This window comes from Terrapene carolina, unplaced genomic scaffold, assembly GCF_002925995.2.
Source record: "Terrapene carolina triunguis isolate 2854851 unplaced genomic scaffold, T_m_triunguis-2.0 Scaffold141, whole genome shotgun sequence".
NCBI lineage: Eukaryota > Metazoa > Chordata > Testudines > Emydidae > Terrapene > Terrapene triunguis.
Genome location: NW_020664492.1, coordinates 7,516,911 through 7,534,538, shown reverse-complemented (window position 1 = coordinate 7,534,538; position 17,628 = coordinate 7,516,911). Strand labels below are relative to the sequence as shown.

Genomic DNA, 17,628 nt, shown 5'->3' with positions numbered 1-17,628 from the left:
ATCAAAGTTTCTACTGCTTAATGAGTTTTAAATGAATAAATTTGGCTAAGTTTGGTCTTTTATTTATGGACAAAGAATTCATAGCACACAAGTTCTCAAAAGTTTCTGCAGTGGTTTCAAATCGTTAACAGAACTGAAGCAAAAATGTGTTGTATGGCCGTATAAGGTCAAATACTATTTCCATTAAAAACCCTGTGGCTTCCAGGTTTATAACTGGGCATTTTAGAACTGAAAAGTTTGGTGTATAACTTTTAAGTTGTGAATTATTTTAAAGTCTGAACTTTAAAGAAAGTCCCCTCCCTGAAAAAGGAGAGATGCTCGCTCTTCCTTTTCCCAGGAGCTAATGTTCACTCTAATATATCGGTCTATGCATTTCTAATACAGTTTTCACCATTTTGTCAAGGTGCCATATCTGGTCTATAAAACCATCATGTCATCAGTTTAACTCTCGCATAAACCTACACTGACATCTGCCCAGCTGCAATGTGATGTCAGTGCACATGCAATGATGTTAATGAACATTTGTAATTGTTATAAAATATTTTATATTATTATTTAAAAACAAAGAAGGCAAATGCAAAAAAGTTAACAAATGCTAAGGGACTATCTTGGCATTGCCAAAGCAAAGGAATTCAGCCCTGTCCTCATCCCATTGTGCTTTGATATTAAAGTATGTATGAATTTAAGCTTGCCCAGTTTCCTACATTACCTCTATACAATGGGATGAGTTAATGACTGAATGGCAGACTAAGCTCTAAATGTGCTGGCTTTTGTGGTGGTTAACATTAAGCCTTTGACATTATTGGTCAAATTCCATGCAGTTTATGTAATTAAGCCTTGTACAACTAAATATAAGATCAAACAGGAAGAGATAAGACAGATTACTGTGCCAGTAAATTCAGAACTACACTGATTTGCATTTGTCAAAGCATTTCACTTATATGTTTCCAAATTTTGACACCATCTTCAGGTTTTATGTGAACTTTTAAAAATCCCTAATTCAGTAAATAAGTGTGTCCTAATCTACCATGGAATTTACTTTTTAAAAGTGGGGGAAAGCAGCCAAAAAAAGAGTGAATTCCATGGTCTGTTGTTCAAGAAAAGCTGCCTTCTCTCCAGTGCTTCCAAAAAGAAAGTATGTGTATGTGTGTGTGGGGGGGGGGGGGAGGGAAGGCACAGAGTAAGTCAAGAGGAAAAAAACCTTCCCTGCTCACTGAAGGAAAACATACCACTCTTTAAATAAATATTCCAAAGATTCTCTAGGTTAATGATGCCCAGCCCCAACTTGGCTCTATAATTTGATAATGATTTTAATTCCTCATCCTGGCTCCCTCAGCATGAAAAGTAATATTCCTTGGAAGTTGAGAGGGTAATCAGTATTTGATTGAGAACTCATTTGCCTTCCCCTGCCATTTAACTGTTCAGGCAGAATGACTTTAGCATTCAAAGGTCTCTCAGGTTCCAGTCTAAATCTTCTTGGTGTGTGTGTGAGAGAGGATAGAGATTAGTTGACAAGCCTGCACGGTAAAAACCCGGTAGGGATGAATGTTACCTATATTTTTCAAATAGGTCTAAGAAAGAAAAAATAAGAAAGTTACTGTGCGCCAGCAAAATTTTGATTTATCTTTTTTTCAGGAGAAGAGTAGTTTTTCAGTTTTAACAAGATCAGAACCGCGGCCATTAAAATAGGGTAGAAAGATGGCAAAGAAGTAGTCTGATGCTGGTAAGCCTTCTTGTGATTTTAAGGAAGTACTTATAGGTCCTAAAAAGAGATGGGAGTCACCCCATTATTCTGAAGGTGCTAATCTGACTCCAGACTAGACAGACACTTTAAAGGTAATACAATTCTTAGCCATTCATTGACACAGGAGAGTCCCACAGGAGCTAGGGCATTCAGCAGCAAGTGGATGATGTTCGGGTGTTCTAGTCGTCAGCATTGGTTCTACTGTTTTCAAATGTTGTGCTGCAAGCCTTGGAAAGTATGAGAGAGATAGAACATGTGCTAATATATCCCAAAGTAACTGTTGGATTTGAAGGCAGTAGAAACTATGCTCAGCCTGTAGCTGTATTTTGGATAGCTATGTATTTCCAGGAGCTGGGTGCAGGAGCCAATTCAACTCCATGTTTAAAGGCTGCATTTTCCCATAGTCAGTAGGGAAGACAGTATAGAGGACTTACATCATTAACAGAGTTCCTAGTTTAGCTTCAAGAGTTGCTGTGAGTGCTCAACTTTACTGCAACTGAGACTTGATTCTAGATCTTCCTAATCCAACTTTACCAGGGAGCCTTCTGTGGCTAATCCAGTAGGAGTTAAATCAAATTGGCATCAAGTAGGAATCACACCTTGTAAAATGACTGGTTTTACCCACATAGTTGTTATTGGGGCATTTGATGCACTGGATGAGGTGCATCACATGTTGTGATAAGCATGTGTAGGACTTGTGAATCTTGAAAGGTGTGTTGTGTGGAGTATTGATCATCATAGCAGTGGAGATATGTCTGCAGGGTTTGCAACTGTTGTTCTGGCAGGGGCTGGTGCTACTTTGCGTTGGTGTGTCCTGGTCTGTGGGGAACTTGCTTTTGATGATGAGCTTGGCAGGGTTGAGGGGCTGTTCAAAGGTCAGAAGAGGGAGTTCATGTGCCAAGCAGCATTCTAGGACCTGTGTATAACCTTTAAATGGCATTAAAGAGTTTAAGTACTGCTCATAGGCGCCGACTCCGTGGGTGCTCCGGGGCTGGAGGAAAAATTGGTGGATGCAGCAGCTCCCCGCCCCGCCCCGCCCCAGCTCACCTCCGCCTCCTCCCCTGAGTGCACCGCACCCCCGCTTCTCCTCCCAGCGCTTGCCGCCGCGAAAAGCTGTTTCGCAGCATAACAAGCTGTGGGAGGGAGGGGGGAGGAGTGGGAATGCGGCGTGCTCAGGGGAGGAGGCGTGGCCGGGGCAGGGATTTGGGGAAGGGGTCCAATAGGGGCGGGGGGGGGAGTTGGGGTGGAGACGTTGGGGAAGGGGTTAGAATAGGGCCGGGGCAGGGGTAGAGTTGGGGCAGGGGGAGGGGTCGAGCACCCACCAGCGCCAGGAGAAGTTGGCGCCTATGCTACTGCTTCCTCTGTAAGACAGAGGGCCTTTCTTTTACCAACAATTATTTTATTCTTTGGCATATCCCCATCTTCTTCATTCTGTGCTTGTGTGGAACTATCATTTCATGCTCAGGGTGAAGCGCAGAAGAAAGGCATGGAAAAAATTACTCACCATTGTAGGAGTTATTTTTCCCTTCCCAATGACACTTTCTCAGCACATGCTTCCCTGAAGTCTTCCTCCCATTCTACTTTTGATGAGTAAATAGAATAGAAAGTGTTGGAGAAGAAAGGCCTTTTGGTGAGAAGGACTGTTTCATATGGACAGGTGAATGGGAGGGGAGAAGAGAAACGTATGAATCTGTCGATCAAAAGTCCTACCATCTTGTGAACTCCCAGGAATAATACATTTTGTGTTGAGGGAACATTGCTGGGAAGAGAATAGGGATTCCTGCAGCAGCGAGAAACACTTCTTTTCATTCTGACCAACAAGTAGTTTGTATACTAACCCTTTTTTCACAAAACACATACATTAACTCTGAAATAGAGAACACCTTATTAAAGACAAACACAACACAACTGTAATATATGCAGATTCTATGTACCCGATTCATATTTTAATCCCCTTTGTGTATCATTCAGTGTTCTCTCTATTCCTTCTGCTTAATTTCCTTTTAAAATAATGAACAAGATGTTGTAAAATGGGACTGAGAATTACAATTATGAAAGCAGGGATGGGTGAGGACGAGGAAGCTTTAAAAACAGCAGTGCATCAGCAACTTTTTAAGCTACTGTTTGGTTTCTGTTCTAGTACAGTGGGAAGATAACGATTAAACAGATTCCAGTCGTTAAACCTCCACACAAATTTTATCTCGTATGTGAATTGTATTTATAAAAGCAGTAAGGAATCTTTCCCCATATCCATCGAACAAATGGATATAAACTGGCCATCAGGAAGTTTAGACTTGAAATTAGACGAAGGTTTCTAACGATCAGAGGAGTGAAGTTCTGGAACAGCCTTCCAAGGGGAGCAGTGGGGGCAAAAGACAGATCTGGCTTCAAGACTAAGCTTGATAAGTTTATGGAGGGGATGGTATAATGGAATAGCCTAATTTTGGCAATTAGTTGGTGTTTGACTATTAGCGGTAAATATGCCCAATGGCCTGTGATGGGATGTGAGATGGGATGGGATCTGAGTTACTACAGAGAATTCTTTCCTGGGTGTCTGGCTGGTGAGTCTTGCCCACATGCTCAGGGTTTAGCTGATCGCCATATTTGGGGTCAGGAAGGAATTTTCCTCCAGGGCAGATTGGCAGAGGCCCTGGGGGTTTTTCGCCTTCTTCTGCAGCATGGGGCACGGGTCACTTACTGGAAGATTCTCTGCACCTTGAAGTCTTTAAACCATGATTTGAGGACTTCAATGGCTCAGACATAGGTTCGATACAGGAGTGGGTGGGTGAGATTCTGTGGCCTGCGTTGTGCAGGAGGTCAGACTAGATGATCATAATGGGGACCTTAAAGTCTATGATTCTATGATCTTTTACTTAGTTTTGCACACAGCCCATTCACAACATGCCCATGTGTCACTACATCAGGGCTTGTAAAATGCAACCCAAGCATTGTCAGGTATGTGAGCAGCTTTCCCAATGTGTGCATGTACTTGTGCTGGCACTGGTCCATGGGCTTTAATGCTAAAAATGTCAAGGCAGCCAAAATGCACTGGGGGGGGGGGGCAGAGGGGAAGCAATAGCTGTAGAATTTGCTCCCTTTCCATATGTTCACAAAAGCATGTGCATAAAAAGCAAGGGAGAGCAGGAACAGAAAGTGAAGTACAAAGAAGAAGGAAAAAATGAAGCAAGAAACATAAGAACATAAGAACGGCCATACTGGGTCAGACCAAAGGTCCACTGAGCCCAATATCCTGTCTTCCGACAGTGGCCAATGCCAGGTGCCCCAGAGGGAATGAACAGAACAGGTAATTATTAAGTGAGCCATCACCTGTCACGCATTCCCAGCTTCTGGCAAACAGAGGAAGAGGAACAAAGGATGATCAGAAAAAAAAAGGGAAGAAAGAAAATGAACCAGAAAAAAAGGGAGAGAATGGGAGAGGAGAGATAATGAACAAGTAGAGAAAACATGTTAGAGGAAAATATGGCTAAAATTTCAGGTGTGTAGTTCTGAAAAGGTTATTGTCCTTTTTTACATACACAAAGACAAGGAAAGAGGGAATGTCATGTTTCTTCTTTCTTCTGCCTCCAGATGTCATTTCTTAAGTGTGTTCGTTACTGCTCCTTCTTTTCTGTCTGTCTGTCTCTATCTTTTGAGGACTGGAACGGGACATCATGCTTCCCTATGTGCCTGTCAGAATATCTGGTCTGTGAGACAAAACCCTTAGAATCATAGAATAGTAAGACTGCAAAGGACCTCAAGAGGTCTTGTAGTCCAGTCCCCTGCACTTAAGCCAGCACTAAATATTATCTAGGCCATCCCTGACAGGTGTTTGTCTAACCAGCTCTTAAAACTCTCCAATGATGGAGATTCTACAACATCCCTAGACAATTTATTACAATGCTTAACTGCCCTGACAGTTAGGAATTTTTTCCTAATGTCCAACCTAAACCTTCTTGCTGCAATTTAAGCCCATTGCTTCTTGTTCTAGTCTCAGAGGTTAAGGAGAACAATTTTTCTCCATCCTCCTTGTAATAACCTTTTATGTACTTGAAAACTTATCATCTCCCCTCTCAGTCTTCTCTTCTCCAGACTAAACAAACCCAATTTTTTCAATCTTCCCTCATAGGTCACATTTTCTGGACCTTTAATCATTTTTGTTGCTCTTCTCTGGACTTTCTCCAGTCTGGCCACATCTTTCCTGAAATGTGGTATAACCCACACACTTTCTGGGTGTGGTGTTCTGTCCCATCTAGTGGCACTGAGACTACTAAGAGAGTTAAATGAGTCTGCTCTACAGCCTTAGCCAAAAGCCAGTTGGCTTTTAGCTCATGCACTTAGCTCCAGAGGTCCCAGATTTGATCCCACCTGCTGACGACCAGGGTCTGTCAGTGTTACAAATGGGGGCTCATCCAGGATTTCAACTGGGAAGACACTGAAGCTCAGGACGCGTTTCCTCAGCTAGAGGAAGTATGTAACCCATACTCTTTCTGGGTGTGGTGTTCTGTCCCATCTAGTGGCACCAAGACCACTAAGGGAGAAAGTTAAATGAGTCTCCTCTATAGCCTTAGTTAACAGGCAGTTGGCTTTTAGCTCATGCAGTAGAGGCTCATACACTAAGCTCCAGAGGTCCCTGGTTCGATCCCCCCGCCGACAACCGGGGTCTGTCGGCGTTACAGTGGCACCCAGAACTGTACACAATATTCCAGTTGAGGCCTAAACAGCACGGAGTAGAGTGGAAGAATTACTTCTTGTGTCTGGCTTACAACACTCCTGCTAATAAATCCCAGAACGATGTTTGCTTTTTTTACAACTGTGTTACACTGTTGACTCATATTTAGCTTGTGATCCACTATGATCCCCAGATCCCTTTCTCCAGTACTCCTTCCTAGGCAGTCATTTCCCATTTTGTATGTGTGCAACTGATTATTCCTTCCTAAGTGGCATACTTTGCATTTGTCCTTATTGAGTTTTATCCTATTTACTTCAGACCATTTCTCTAGTTTGTCCAGATCATTTTGAATTGTAATCCTAGCCTCCAAAGCACTTGCAACCCCTCCCAGCTTCAACCACAGACTTTATAAGTGTACTCTTAATGCCATTATCTAAATCATTGATGAAGATATTGAAGAAGAACCGGACCCAGAACTGATCCCTGTGGGACCCCACTCAATATGCCCTTCCAGCTTGACTGAGAACCCCTTATAACTATGAACTATATTTGCCCATTTCCAGTCCTCTGGAATCTCTCCCGTTGTCCATGACTTTTCAAAGATAATCGCTAATGGCTCAGATATCTCCTCAATCAGCTCCTTGAGTATTCTAGGATGTATTTCATCAGGCCCTGGTGACTTGAAGACATCTAAATTGTCTAGCACTTGCTCTGCCATGAACATATACAATATTTGCCATTAGAAAAGAAAGAATAACATTTTCCAACACTTACCACACAATGGTGTTTGAGATACCAATTGTTCTGTATAGTTAAAATAGCAAAGAACCAGGAAGACTGTTGAATGCTTTATGGCAATCACTTCATAGCATATACAGGAATCTTTTGTTTCAAAGGCAATGCATGAAACATTGTTTCGCATAAATGTTTTTCCACAGCATTAATTACTTCACAGACCACTGAAAAGTCCTTTGATGGTAAATATTTTGTTACTACTAACATCAGCTGGATTTCAGCCATTAACTTAAAGGTGAAAGGCTTAATATTTCAGGTATTAAAGCTCAAATGCAAAAAGTCTACACACAATGGGCCAGATTGTGGTTGCAAAGCCACTGGCAACACTGAAGGTGCTCTGGAAATAAAGTGCACCAGAAGGAACTCCCAGAAACATTATGCTGTAGGAAAGTCACTGCTGTTACAGAGCAACATCCATTTGCCCTGGTCAGGGGCCAGCTCTGCTTGCTGGTGCAGAGTGGGAGGACAGAGCCATATCCCCACCCATTCTCCATCCAGTTTGGGCAGGCCTGTGCCAACAGCAACAACAGACTCATGAGTGCAAGAACTGGTATTGCGTCCAAGCTCTGCAAAGGGACACAAGGAGGTAAAGGCACCAGCTTCTTTTGGCATCAAGAAACAATGCATAAATGTCACTTGACAGGAAAGTAAAATAGCTCCTTATTACCTTTTCTTCAGAGTCCCCTGGCTGACAAGTAATAACTCCATCTTGTGAACCCCCAGCAAAGGTTGCTTTGCAGTTTGCAAGCCACTGTTTTCAGAGAAAAAAAGTGAGGTATTAGCTCTGGCTAGATTTAAAGAAGGGTAACAAAGTATTTTAGTCTCACAATATGATGTCTTGAAAACATATTAAGTCAAGTTTTGCAATTAAGCTCTTCATTCATACAGCCCAACACATTTTGCATTAGCGGATTGAGTTAAAAAGTTAGAATTCTGATTTCTAATAGTGTTTATATTGTATAAACAAAACAAATTAATACATGAATTACTAATTAATAGAGAGGAGGAGCTTGACAGACTAGAGAATGCACACACATTTGAAATTAAGCTCTATAAAGAGCCATTCTTTTAATTCTTGTTGTATCAATTACCATATCTTCCAAAAAAAGAGAGAGAAGACATTTATGGATCCAAATTCTAGATACAATATTGACCTACAAAATGTTATACTACTATTAATTTAAACAGATTTGAGATCAAAACGTTTTAATATATGAATACACAGGGCAATAAAGCATAGAAATCTTGCTTACTGAGAGAGTTGCTTCTTTCCTGTTGTTGTATGTGTCCAAATACTCCTGTAGTTCTAGAACACTGAATTTTAGCTTTTCAAGAAGTCCACAAGAGAGAAGCTGGAAACATTAAAATAAAAAATGGGCCAGTAAATTTTACTATTAAAGAAGAAACATATTTGTAAAGTAGAAGCTATGGTATGCACTGCAAAAAGGCACTTTAAAGTTTACCCGTTGCCAGTCTCAATCCCATGCTAAAACTCTACTAACACTGCTGGATGTACAGGTTCCTGCTCCAACTGGAATTAAAATTGAAAACACAATCCATCTTGCTAATGGTTCTGGCAGCCAGTAAGGGTTTCTGGAATAACTAGCATTTTCTTTTGACTTTCAGAGCTTGATTCCATCTGCAGTGCATGTTCAGGAGCTACTGGAGCTGAGACAGCCACCTTAGCTCTTAATACTAAAATCTCAGGAAACACATTTGTACTCTGGGCTTCAGCTCAAAATGCTACAGAGCTGACCTTCCCAAATAAATACACAAAGTGCTGTACAAATATTAACCAGTTAATCTTCACAAGTCTCCTGTGAGGTAAGTAACAGTATACACATTTTTACAGATACAGAAACAGATGCACAGAAATTAATAACTTTTCAGAGGCCACAGCAGTGAGTCAGAGCAGACCCAGATTATAGTTCAGACATTTCTAGCTTGCAGCTTTATATAAAATGCACAAGATCACACTGCCACCACAGAACATCTACCTATGGCTAACTGATAAAAGATGGACGAAGTCACAAGAAATTAGAAAGATTGTCTCATTTCGTAGAGCCAGACTGTATCATACAACCCATATTACACTGAACTCAAATGAAGCTGCTGAGCATATTGTGTTGTCTGATGTCTCAACATGGCTAGAGCCAGTTCTGCCCCCTCCTCTTGTCTTTCAGATATAGAGCTAGAAGAGGAAGAGATGACTCAAATGTCATGAAGTGTTCCATGCCAACCTGGCAATGCATGCAATGTTGGCTGCTTGTCAACTTCAATCACTGAGGCATGTAGGGCAGCTGAGGGAGTGCACAGGCACTGTTGGCTTTCCCAAGAGCCCCATACTGAACAGCAAAGCAGCAAAAAGAAGGCCATTCTGAAAGCCTGCCCCACTAAAATCGGTTGGCCTCTTCAAAAGCCACCTGCTGGTGGGTTCTTCACTCTTTTTTCTCCAACAGAAATACATGGTACTCCAACTACTTTGCCCTGTCCAGAGCAGCACCACGAGAGAAGCCTTGCTTCACAGCATGACAATGTATTGATGGAATCAATGTGTATAAGTGTAGGGATATTAAAGAAGGTACTAACAGTGATTCCCCCAAGTGACAGTGACTCCCTCATAATTTGTCCCCCACACTTTAAAATCCAACAGTTTCACCAAGTACAAAAATCTCTTGGGTCTTCTGTTAAAACTTGTAAGCTACTGTCTGTAGAAACCATTGATTATATCTATCCTGTAAAAGATACTTTATTACTATGTAAAACTTACAAACAAGTTAATTGACTTTGTTCTTGAAGTAATTGATACAATGTAAACAAACACTATAAGCCGTTAAGTGACTTTCACTTCATTCAACGGCTCCTAGGACAGACCCCCACCCTCTGTGATTAAAGGGCTGGGAGTCTCAAATGAATTAGCACACACCCTGAAAGTGGTGGAGACAGTAAATTAAAATATGGTTAAAATATGAAATGTATGCTGATGAATGCTTGATATACATGAATGGTTAGGGAGGTGCCAGCCTAGAAAGGGAGTATCCATCGGCCCGAAGAATGTGTCAAGTGGATGACCAGAAAACCCCCGGAGGATAAACTGGGATCCACCCCGTCACCTGGAAGGATGAGAAACACAAACTTGGGACAGTTTGGAGCCACCAGGAATGTGCCCAGGAATGTGTCCAGGAATGTGCCATCTGCTGATTAAGTCAGCAACAGCAGGATGAAACAGCTCCCATAGACTAACATAGGAATTAATTCCTATAAGAATGGACTCTCAAGACTGATGACTTTGAGTCTCTGGTTCTGCTGCCAACCTCCAGGAGCATCAGGTGCATCTGACACAGACTCGGCTCCATCCTCATGACCAAGATACGTGGCTAGTAACTTGGCATGAGCAACTTCTAGGCTGGTAACTATAACACCTATACAGAACTTGAATAAATGATTGTGTGAATAAATCTCTCTCTCTCTATATGTGTGTGTGTATAAGAAATAAGTAGTGATAGAAATAAGTAGTCAAACAACGTTGTTTACTTTTATCTTTTGCTTTATCATTATATTTACAATAAATGTGGCATCTTTGCCTTATCCCTCTTAATAAGATCCTGCTGGTTTTTATTCTATTGGTATAACACCCTGAGATGGGGAAGAGGGGGCAATGGGAAAGCATGCAGAGACCCTGGCACAGGGCGTGTGCAAGAAGTCCCTGAAAAAGAAGAGACGGGAGAATGGCACCTGGGAGCTTGAGGGTGGAGTGGGGAAATGGAGGAATACAAGTAGCCCTCTGGTGTGTGCAATTCTTTTGGCCTACAAAAGCAACTAAGTGTTGCTTAGTTATTGCTTAGTTATTATTATCATTATTATCATTACTAATCCAAAACATAATGCAAACTGTGAATATGTGGATTTGGGTTTCATCAAAGTGTGAACTAGCAAGATTCTGCTCTACAATCTCTTCAAACCACAAACTCGCATCCTTATTATAAGCACAATTTTGACTGAAGAAAACAAAATCACTTCCAACAAAAGAAACTGGATATTTCCAGTATTCTCCAATAAGGCTGTACAAATAGTTTGTGTAGAAATCTAAGCCTGACAACCCAAGAACATTCTGAGTGAGGTTCAGATGTTTGCATTGCCAATCATTGTGTCACCACATTGCAACTAGGAATGTAGTTTTCGGATAAATGCACCACCAGCTCACTAGGAATGTAGGTTTCGGATAAACTTTGCTGAACTGTCTGGTAAACAGATGAATCTGAACTTCTTCCAAGTTTGGTCACCCTCATCCTCCTGTCATTGTAAATAGTCTACAACTAATGAGCTGAACCTGGTTTCTAAGGACTTGTCTACATTAGAAAGTTGTACCACTTTAACTACATTATATTATAGTTAAAGTGGTACAACCATCCACCCCTTCTCCCCTTCCACCCTGCAGATGCAGTTATATTGGCATAAAGTGCTTTATACCAGCATAGCTATTCCTGTACAAGAAGGGGAATAACTATGCCAATAGAACTCACCTTTATATTGGGATAGCTGTGTTCACACTAGGGCTTCTACTGTTATAAATATATTGTTAAAAAATAAAATCATATCCCTAATTGACACAGTTATAGTGGTAAAACTTACAGGCAATTATATCCTTTGTTCGTCTTGAGACACAGATTCTTGAACACATCTCATTTAAAGAACCACTTGCCAGCATTATTAATCTCTAAGAGTATGTCTACACTACAGGATTAATCCGAATTTAGATAATTCGAATTTGGGAAACAGGTTGTATAAATTCGATTGTGCGCGGCCACACTAAGCACCTTAATTCGGTTTTTAACCACATTAATTCGGTGGTGTGCGGCCACACTACCCCATTAATTTAAACACAGTAATTCGGTGGTGTGCGGCCACACTAACCCTAATTCGAATTAACAAAATCGATTTAGGCTCTACTCCGCTCGTCGAGGTGGAGTACAGAAATCGATTTTAAGTGCCCTTTAATTCGAATTAACTGGTTCTGTAGTGTGGACGGGTGAAGGGTTAATTCGGATTAACGCAGCTAAATCCGAATTAAAGTCGTAGTGTAGACCAGGCCTAATAAAAGAGTATGAAAATGCAATGGAAGTTTGGTTGACAATGGGGGAAAAAAGCACTATAATCAGGAGGTGTATGTGTAGGAATCCTAGAGGGCAGGTGCCCCTTGATAAGTATATTCTTCAGCAGACCAAAGGTGGGATAATCAGGGGGTCTCTCCAAGGCCCCAACATCTGTCTCCAAACTACCAGACAACTTAAACAAGAAAAATCTCCCAAAACTGTTGCCACCCTAGCCTCCTTTACATGACACAAGCTGGACATGCTAGTTATTATCCTCTACAGGAATATACTCACTGTTTCAGCATCTACGAAAAGAGTGGGGCATTCTGAACAGGAAGTTAGCATCTGAGAAGAGCTCACAAACTTTGAGCCTATTCCTCGTAGGTTGTCACCAAGGTAACTGGCAGCATCACAAGTTAGGAAGCAGAACCTTTTCTGAATATTCTGTGAAACAAAATAGTTCTTATCACATTCATTGCTCAAGTACAAACGTCTTTCCTTTGCAAACACAATTGCATACATTCCTTCTTCATACAATAACAGCATGTTCGAAAGAAACCATCTGCATGGGAGGAAGTGAATGTTTGTCCAAGGATATTGAATAACAATTACTATTACACTGGACACAGTGCTCAGAAGTTTCTCCAGATAGGCAGCTGTGGAACTGGCCAGAGAATTCACATTTAGCAATAGAATTACAAACTGCTGCTGAAGTACCATGTTCTTGCTTGTGAGGATGATTCATTCTTTATAAACTATGTACCCTCAAATAATGTATGCTCAAATAAATTTGTTAATCTCTAAGGTGCCACAAGTACTCCTGTTCTTTTTATGTACCCTCATGTAACTTTTTCTTGTTCCTGCTGATTACCAGTGTTGATCAATACAAGAATTCTCTGCCCATTCTGGATACTGTTTTGTTAGTTCCCAATATCAAGAGGCCAATCAAACAATGTAGCAACAAGCCTAATATCAAACAGCAGCACAGAAACTCATGAAAGAGGTTTCTCTGCTTTTGTTTTCCACTCTGCAGAGAAACCTCCTTGCTTGAACACCTCTGCTCCTTGGGAAGGCTCCAACAGTATAAAGTTGCATTTGGAAACTATTGTTCACACAGCTTTTTGATATCTGAGTGGGTACAGCACCTAAAAGAGTACATAGTCTTGGTCTTCAAGGAGCATACTGCTTCTGTAACTTCTTTTTAACGACTTCCATTTAATAAATAATAGTAATAAAAAGACAGTTTAAGCCTTTCAAGAACTGAAACAATTATGCAAATATCACTGCCACAATATACTTCTGAGACCAAAAGCTCAGTAGGATTGACATTTAAAAAATGGATGAGACAATGTATGGATTATGAGACCACCTAAAGTTGCATTAGATAGGAAAAGCAATTTTAAAAAGGATTTATAAACCCTCATGCCTTGGGGCACAAATCAACCATGGCCAGGGAGAAATCTCCCCTATGGACAAACTTATTCCATAATTGTCCATTCCTGACTGTTCCTCTAAAGCACCTGATACTGGTTACAACCAGAGACAGGATACACAATTAGATGGACTACTGGTCTGATAAAGCAATTCCTCTGTTTCGCCCATTCTGCCTCTAGACTGAGGAATTACAATTTACACATTACACAGTAAATGGGTAAGATACTCTACTATACTGAGTTTCTCTTCCATGCAACTGAGATGAGGGGCTGTCAGGGAGCTGATTACAGCTCCTTGATTCTCTGCCTAGCTCTGGTGCAGAATATGCCAGCTAGCAATAGTCCCCAAGGGACTCTCTGTCATCTGAGGATAGCCAGAGCACACAACGCTCCAGCCATGCTTGCGCCCCACCCTCTGTACCGATGGCTAAAAGGAATGGTCGCATAGGATGAGCCAATGACAGTTCTATGCTTGATAATGACTCCCCCCACATGCCAGGGGGATCCTTAGCAGGGAATATAGGACAAGATTCCATTCCCTTTTCTCGACCAGAATGGGGCAGCATCTGGGCTTATATTTTTAAATATTACAGTCTTGTTCATTTTGGAACACAATTTTGTTTTTCACAGAACATGGTCAAGTCAATACATTTTTTTAAAAAAAGATCATTTTTAAACATACAGATAGCTTTAGGATGCATCAGCCAGATGTTTATGGAACATGATGATGCATAGGGCAAATTCACTATTCTGTCATCTTTATACATGTGGATGAGGTCGCAATAAAAAAAAGTTTAAAAGAAATTAATTTAGTGGTCTCCTACATTATTCCTCATTTGTCCACGTTACAACAATCTCCGTTTGATTCAGACTGATTGACAGCCTATATTCATGGCAGACTCTGAAGTAGAACTGGAAGGATGTTGTATGTCAGAAACATGACACCTTGTTAGAACTGTGGCGGGATGCTTGAGTATCTACTTCTGCTATGAACTGGCTGAAGTCAGTGCTATTTGTTCCCAACTGTAATCAATTCCAATTTCACGCCATATTTTTATGTTTTAAAGTATTATTTTCCTAGAAATGATAACAGAATACATAGCTATCAACAGGAAATTATTTAATTAAAGCATAAAGTATAGATAGGTGAGCATGAAGTGCACATCTGATCATTACCTGGGCTAGCATTACTTTGGACCACATAGCTTTTGATAAGAATCGACTTGAGATGACTGCAAAACCTCTCTTTTCTTCTATGTCGGGGTGTTCAGACTCAGTCTAATCTTACATAGACATATGAGAATCTTCAGAAGTTTGAGAGCCGGGGCATGCCTGCTAGAGCTCAGGGCTTCAGCCCTGTGGGGAGGGAGGTCTGGGGGCTTCAGCCCCAGGGGAGGTGCCTGCTGGGGCTGAAGCCCCAAGCCCTAGAAGGCGTGCCCCACAGGGCTGAAGCACCGAGAGCTCTCTCCCTGCTGGGCAGAAGCCAGAGGCGACATATGGGGTGGAGGGCGTACTATGTCGTCCCTCCCACCCCCTGATTTTTTGCCAGGGTTTGCTGGCCCTGCTCGGTCACATGATGCTGCAGGGCCCACTCCCTGCATGGCAGCTGCTGGAACCAGCAAGCTGGTAGCTGCAGCCTTGGGGACAGGCAGCAACAAACAGCTGGGAGCTGCAGGAAGAGCCGCTGCCTCTCCCCATGGAACTAAAGAAGTGGCCTCTCCCTGCAGTTCCCAGTTGTTTGCTGCTGCCTCTCCACACAGAGCTAACAGCTGGGAGCCACAGGGAGGGGCCACTGAGGGTAAGGCGGGGGATGATTCAGGCTGGGGGGGGGGGCTGAATCTTTAAATTGTGTCCCCCCCACACCTTCTTGGCAGGCACCAGTCATTCCTGGCAGAAGCCCCTAGCCTCACCACCCTGTCGCAGGGCAGAAGCCCCCAGCTCCCCTCTCCCAGTCTGGTAGGCAGAGAAGGTGGGTGGGTGGGTGGGGGCTCCACAAAGAGCCGCATGCGGCTTGCGAGCCATGGTTTGGCCTCCCCTGTTCTATGTGCATCACAAAGTAAAGTGAAATTGTTTATCACATAAAGGAAAAGTTCCTAAGGCTATAACAAAACATATTACTGGAAAGCAAACAGTGTGTTTTCATGTGTTTATTTTATTTTCTGGTCACAACTTTCCAAAGCATTTTAGCTGTAGATTAATCAAAACCTGGTTCAGACTAAGTGTCCTCACTCCTTCATTTCCTTCCCCTTCTAACAAACTGCTCTTTTACAGTTATTCACAAATACGACATTCATTCATACTATAGCTCAGCAGGCAAAGTGAGCACCTACACGATGCTGCGTTCCAGCCAGTAGGAGGTGTTCCTGTTATGTGCATCCAACCTCCTTGTAGAAAGGAGTGCCACGTCCCTGCTGCACCAGAATTCCACAAGCTCCTGGAGTGACTATTCTCAAATCTGGGTTTCTTGTAATCCTACCACTGAACAGGAACTGCCCCCATGCTGGATCAGATCAGTAGTCAGGGCCGTCCCAACCCACATGCAAAGTACGCAGCTGCGTAGGGCACCAGGAAATTTGGTGCCCCAAATTTCCTGGTGCCCTACGCAGCTGTGTGCTGCTCCAGCCCCTGCTCCGCCTCTTCCCCATGGCCCCGCCCTGCTCTGCCCCAGCCCCGCCTCTTCCCACCCCTGCTCCGCCCCAGCCCCGCCCCCACTCCAGCTTTTCCCCTGAGGACTGCAGCAGGAGTCGGGCGTCCTGCACTCACCAGCAGTGGTAAGTGGAGCGACCCGGCCCCAGCCCGCTCCGTGCCGCTGGCGAGTGCTGGGGGTGGTCCTCTCTGCCCCCCAAGTCCGGGAGCCAGGGGAGCAGAGTGGAGCGGGCTGGGTCTGGGTCGCTCCACTTCCCGCTGCCCCATGAGTGTAGGGTCGGGCCTGCCCTGCACTCACCAGGTGGCAGGAAGTGGAGCGACCCGGCCCCAACCCTCTCCACTCTGCTGGCTCGTGCTGGGGTGCAGTTTCCCCCCCTGGCCCCCAAGCCTGCTCCTGCCCCCCTGCAGAAGCCTGGAGCCAATGCCCCCTCCCCCCCTGTGGAGGTCTGGGGCCCGACACAGCCCCCCTTTGCCTTTGTCCTTATGGAATTTCATCCTATTTATTTCAGGCCATTTCTCCAGTTTGTTAAGAGCTGTTAGAGAGGACAGCATCTAGAGGAAATACAAATATTGGGCACACCAGACCTGGAAACATTTCCACTTTTGAAGGTGGTTTACTACTGCCCAGGAGTACAGAGTAAACTTCCAGAGAATAGTCGAGTTCTATGACCGAGAACCATCTAGCAGCCAGACTTTAAGGTGAAGAGCGGCCAGACTGGGGTGGGTTATGGCCCCTGAGCTCTGAGTCAAGAGATCTGCTGCCAGAGGGAGGTGGAAAGTCATCTGAAGGAAAAGGTAAAGCAGATCCTGGAACCAAACTTGGCACGGCCAGGCCAGAGGTATGAGCATTACTACTGCGTGATCTTGTTTCAGCTTGTATTAGAGGTGTTGGAGGTAGAAATATAGGAGTGTGTGAGGTTAGGTGATGATGAGGACATCCCCCAGGGAGTTGTGACACTCCTCTCCCTCACTTTGAGCAAAAAAGTGATGGCATTTCTCATTGGAGAGTGTTGCAAAAAGATCTACCTCGAGAAGTCCCCAGGACTGCCAGATGTTCTGGAAGACCGAGTCATTGAGTTCCCAGTTGTGGTCCTGGTGGAAGTGCCAGCTGAGGGAGTCCACTATGGTGTTCTGCAGGCCCACTAGGGAGACCACTGAGATGTCTGTGAGGCAGGAGATGCACCAGTTCCAAAGCCTCATGGCTTCTGTGCATATGGACTGGGATCTTGCTCCCCCTTGGCAGTCTGT

General features: G+C 43.2%; 1 protein-coding gene across 1 annotated transcript in view; it reads right to left on the bottom strand.

Moving 5' to 3' along the window:
• The window catches only part of LOC112112190 (protein furry homolog), a 278,522-nt gene that overhangs the window by 7,733 nt on the left and 253,161 nt on the right, over positions 1-17,628 (bottom strand). Inside the window, exons 54-56 of the mRNA XM_029911983.1 lie at positions 12,596-12,745; positions 8,462-8,560; positions 7,876-7,959 (exon numbers count right to left, since the gene is read on the bottom strand). Coding sequence (XP_029767843.1) covers positions 7,876-7,959; positions 8,462-8,560; positions 12,596-12,745 — 333 coding nt within the window. The remainder of the gene's footprint in view (positions 1-7,875; positions 7,960-8,461; positions 8,561-12,595; positions 12,746-17,628) is intronic.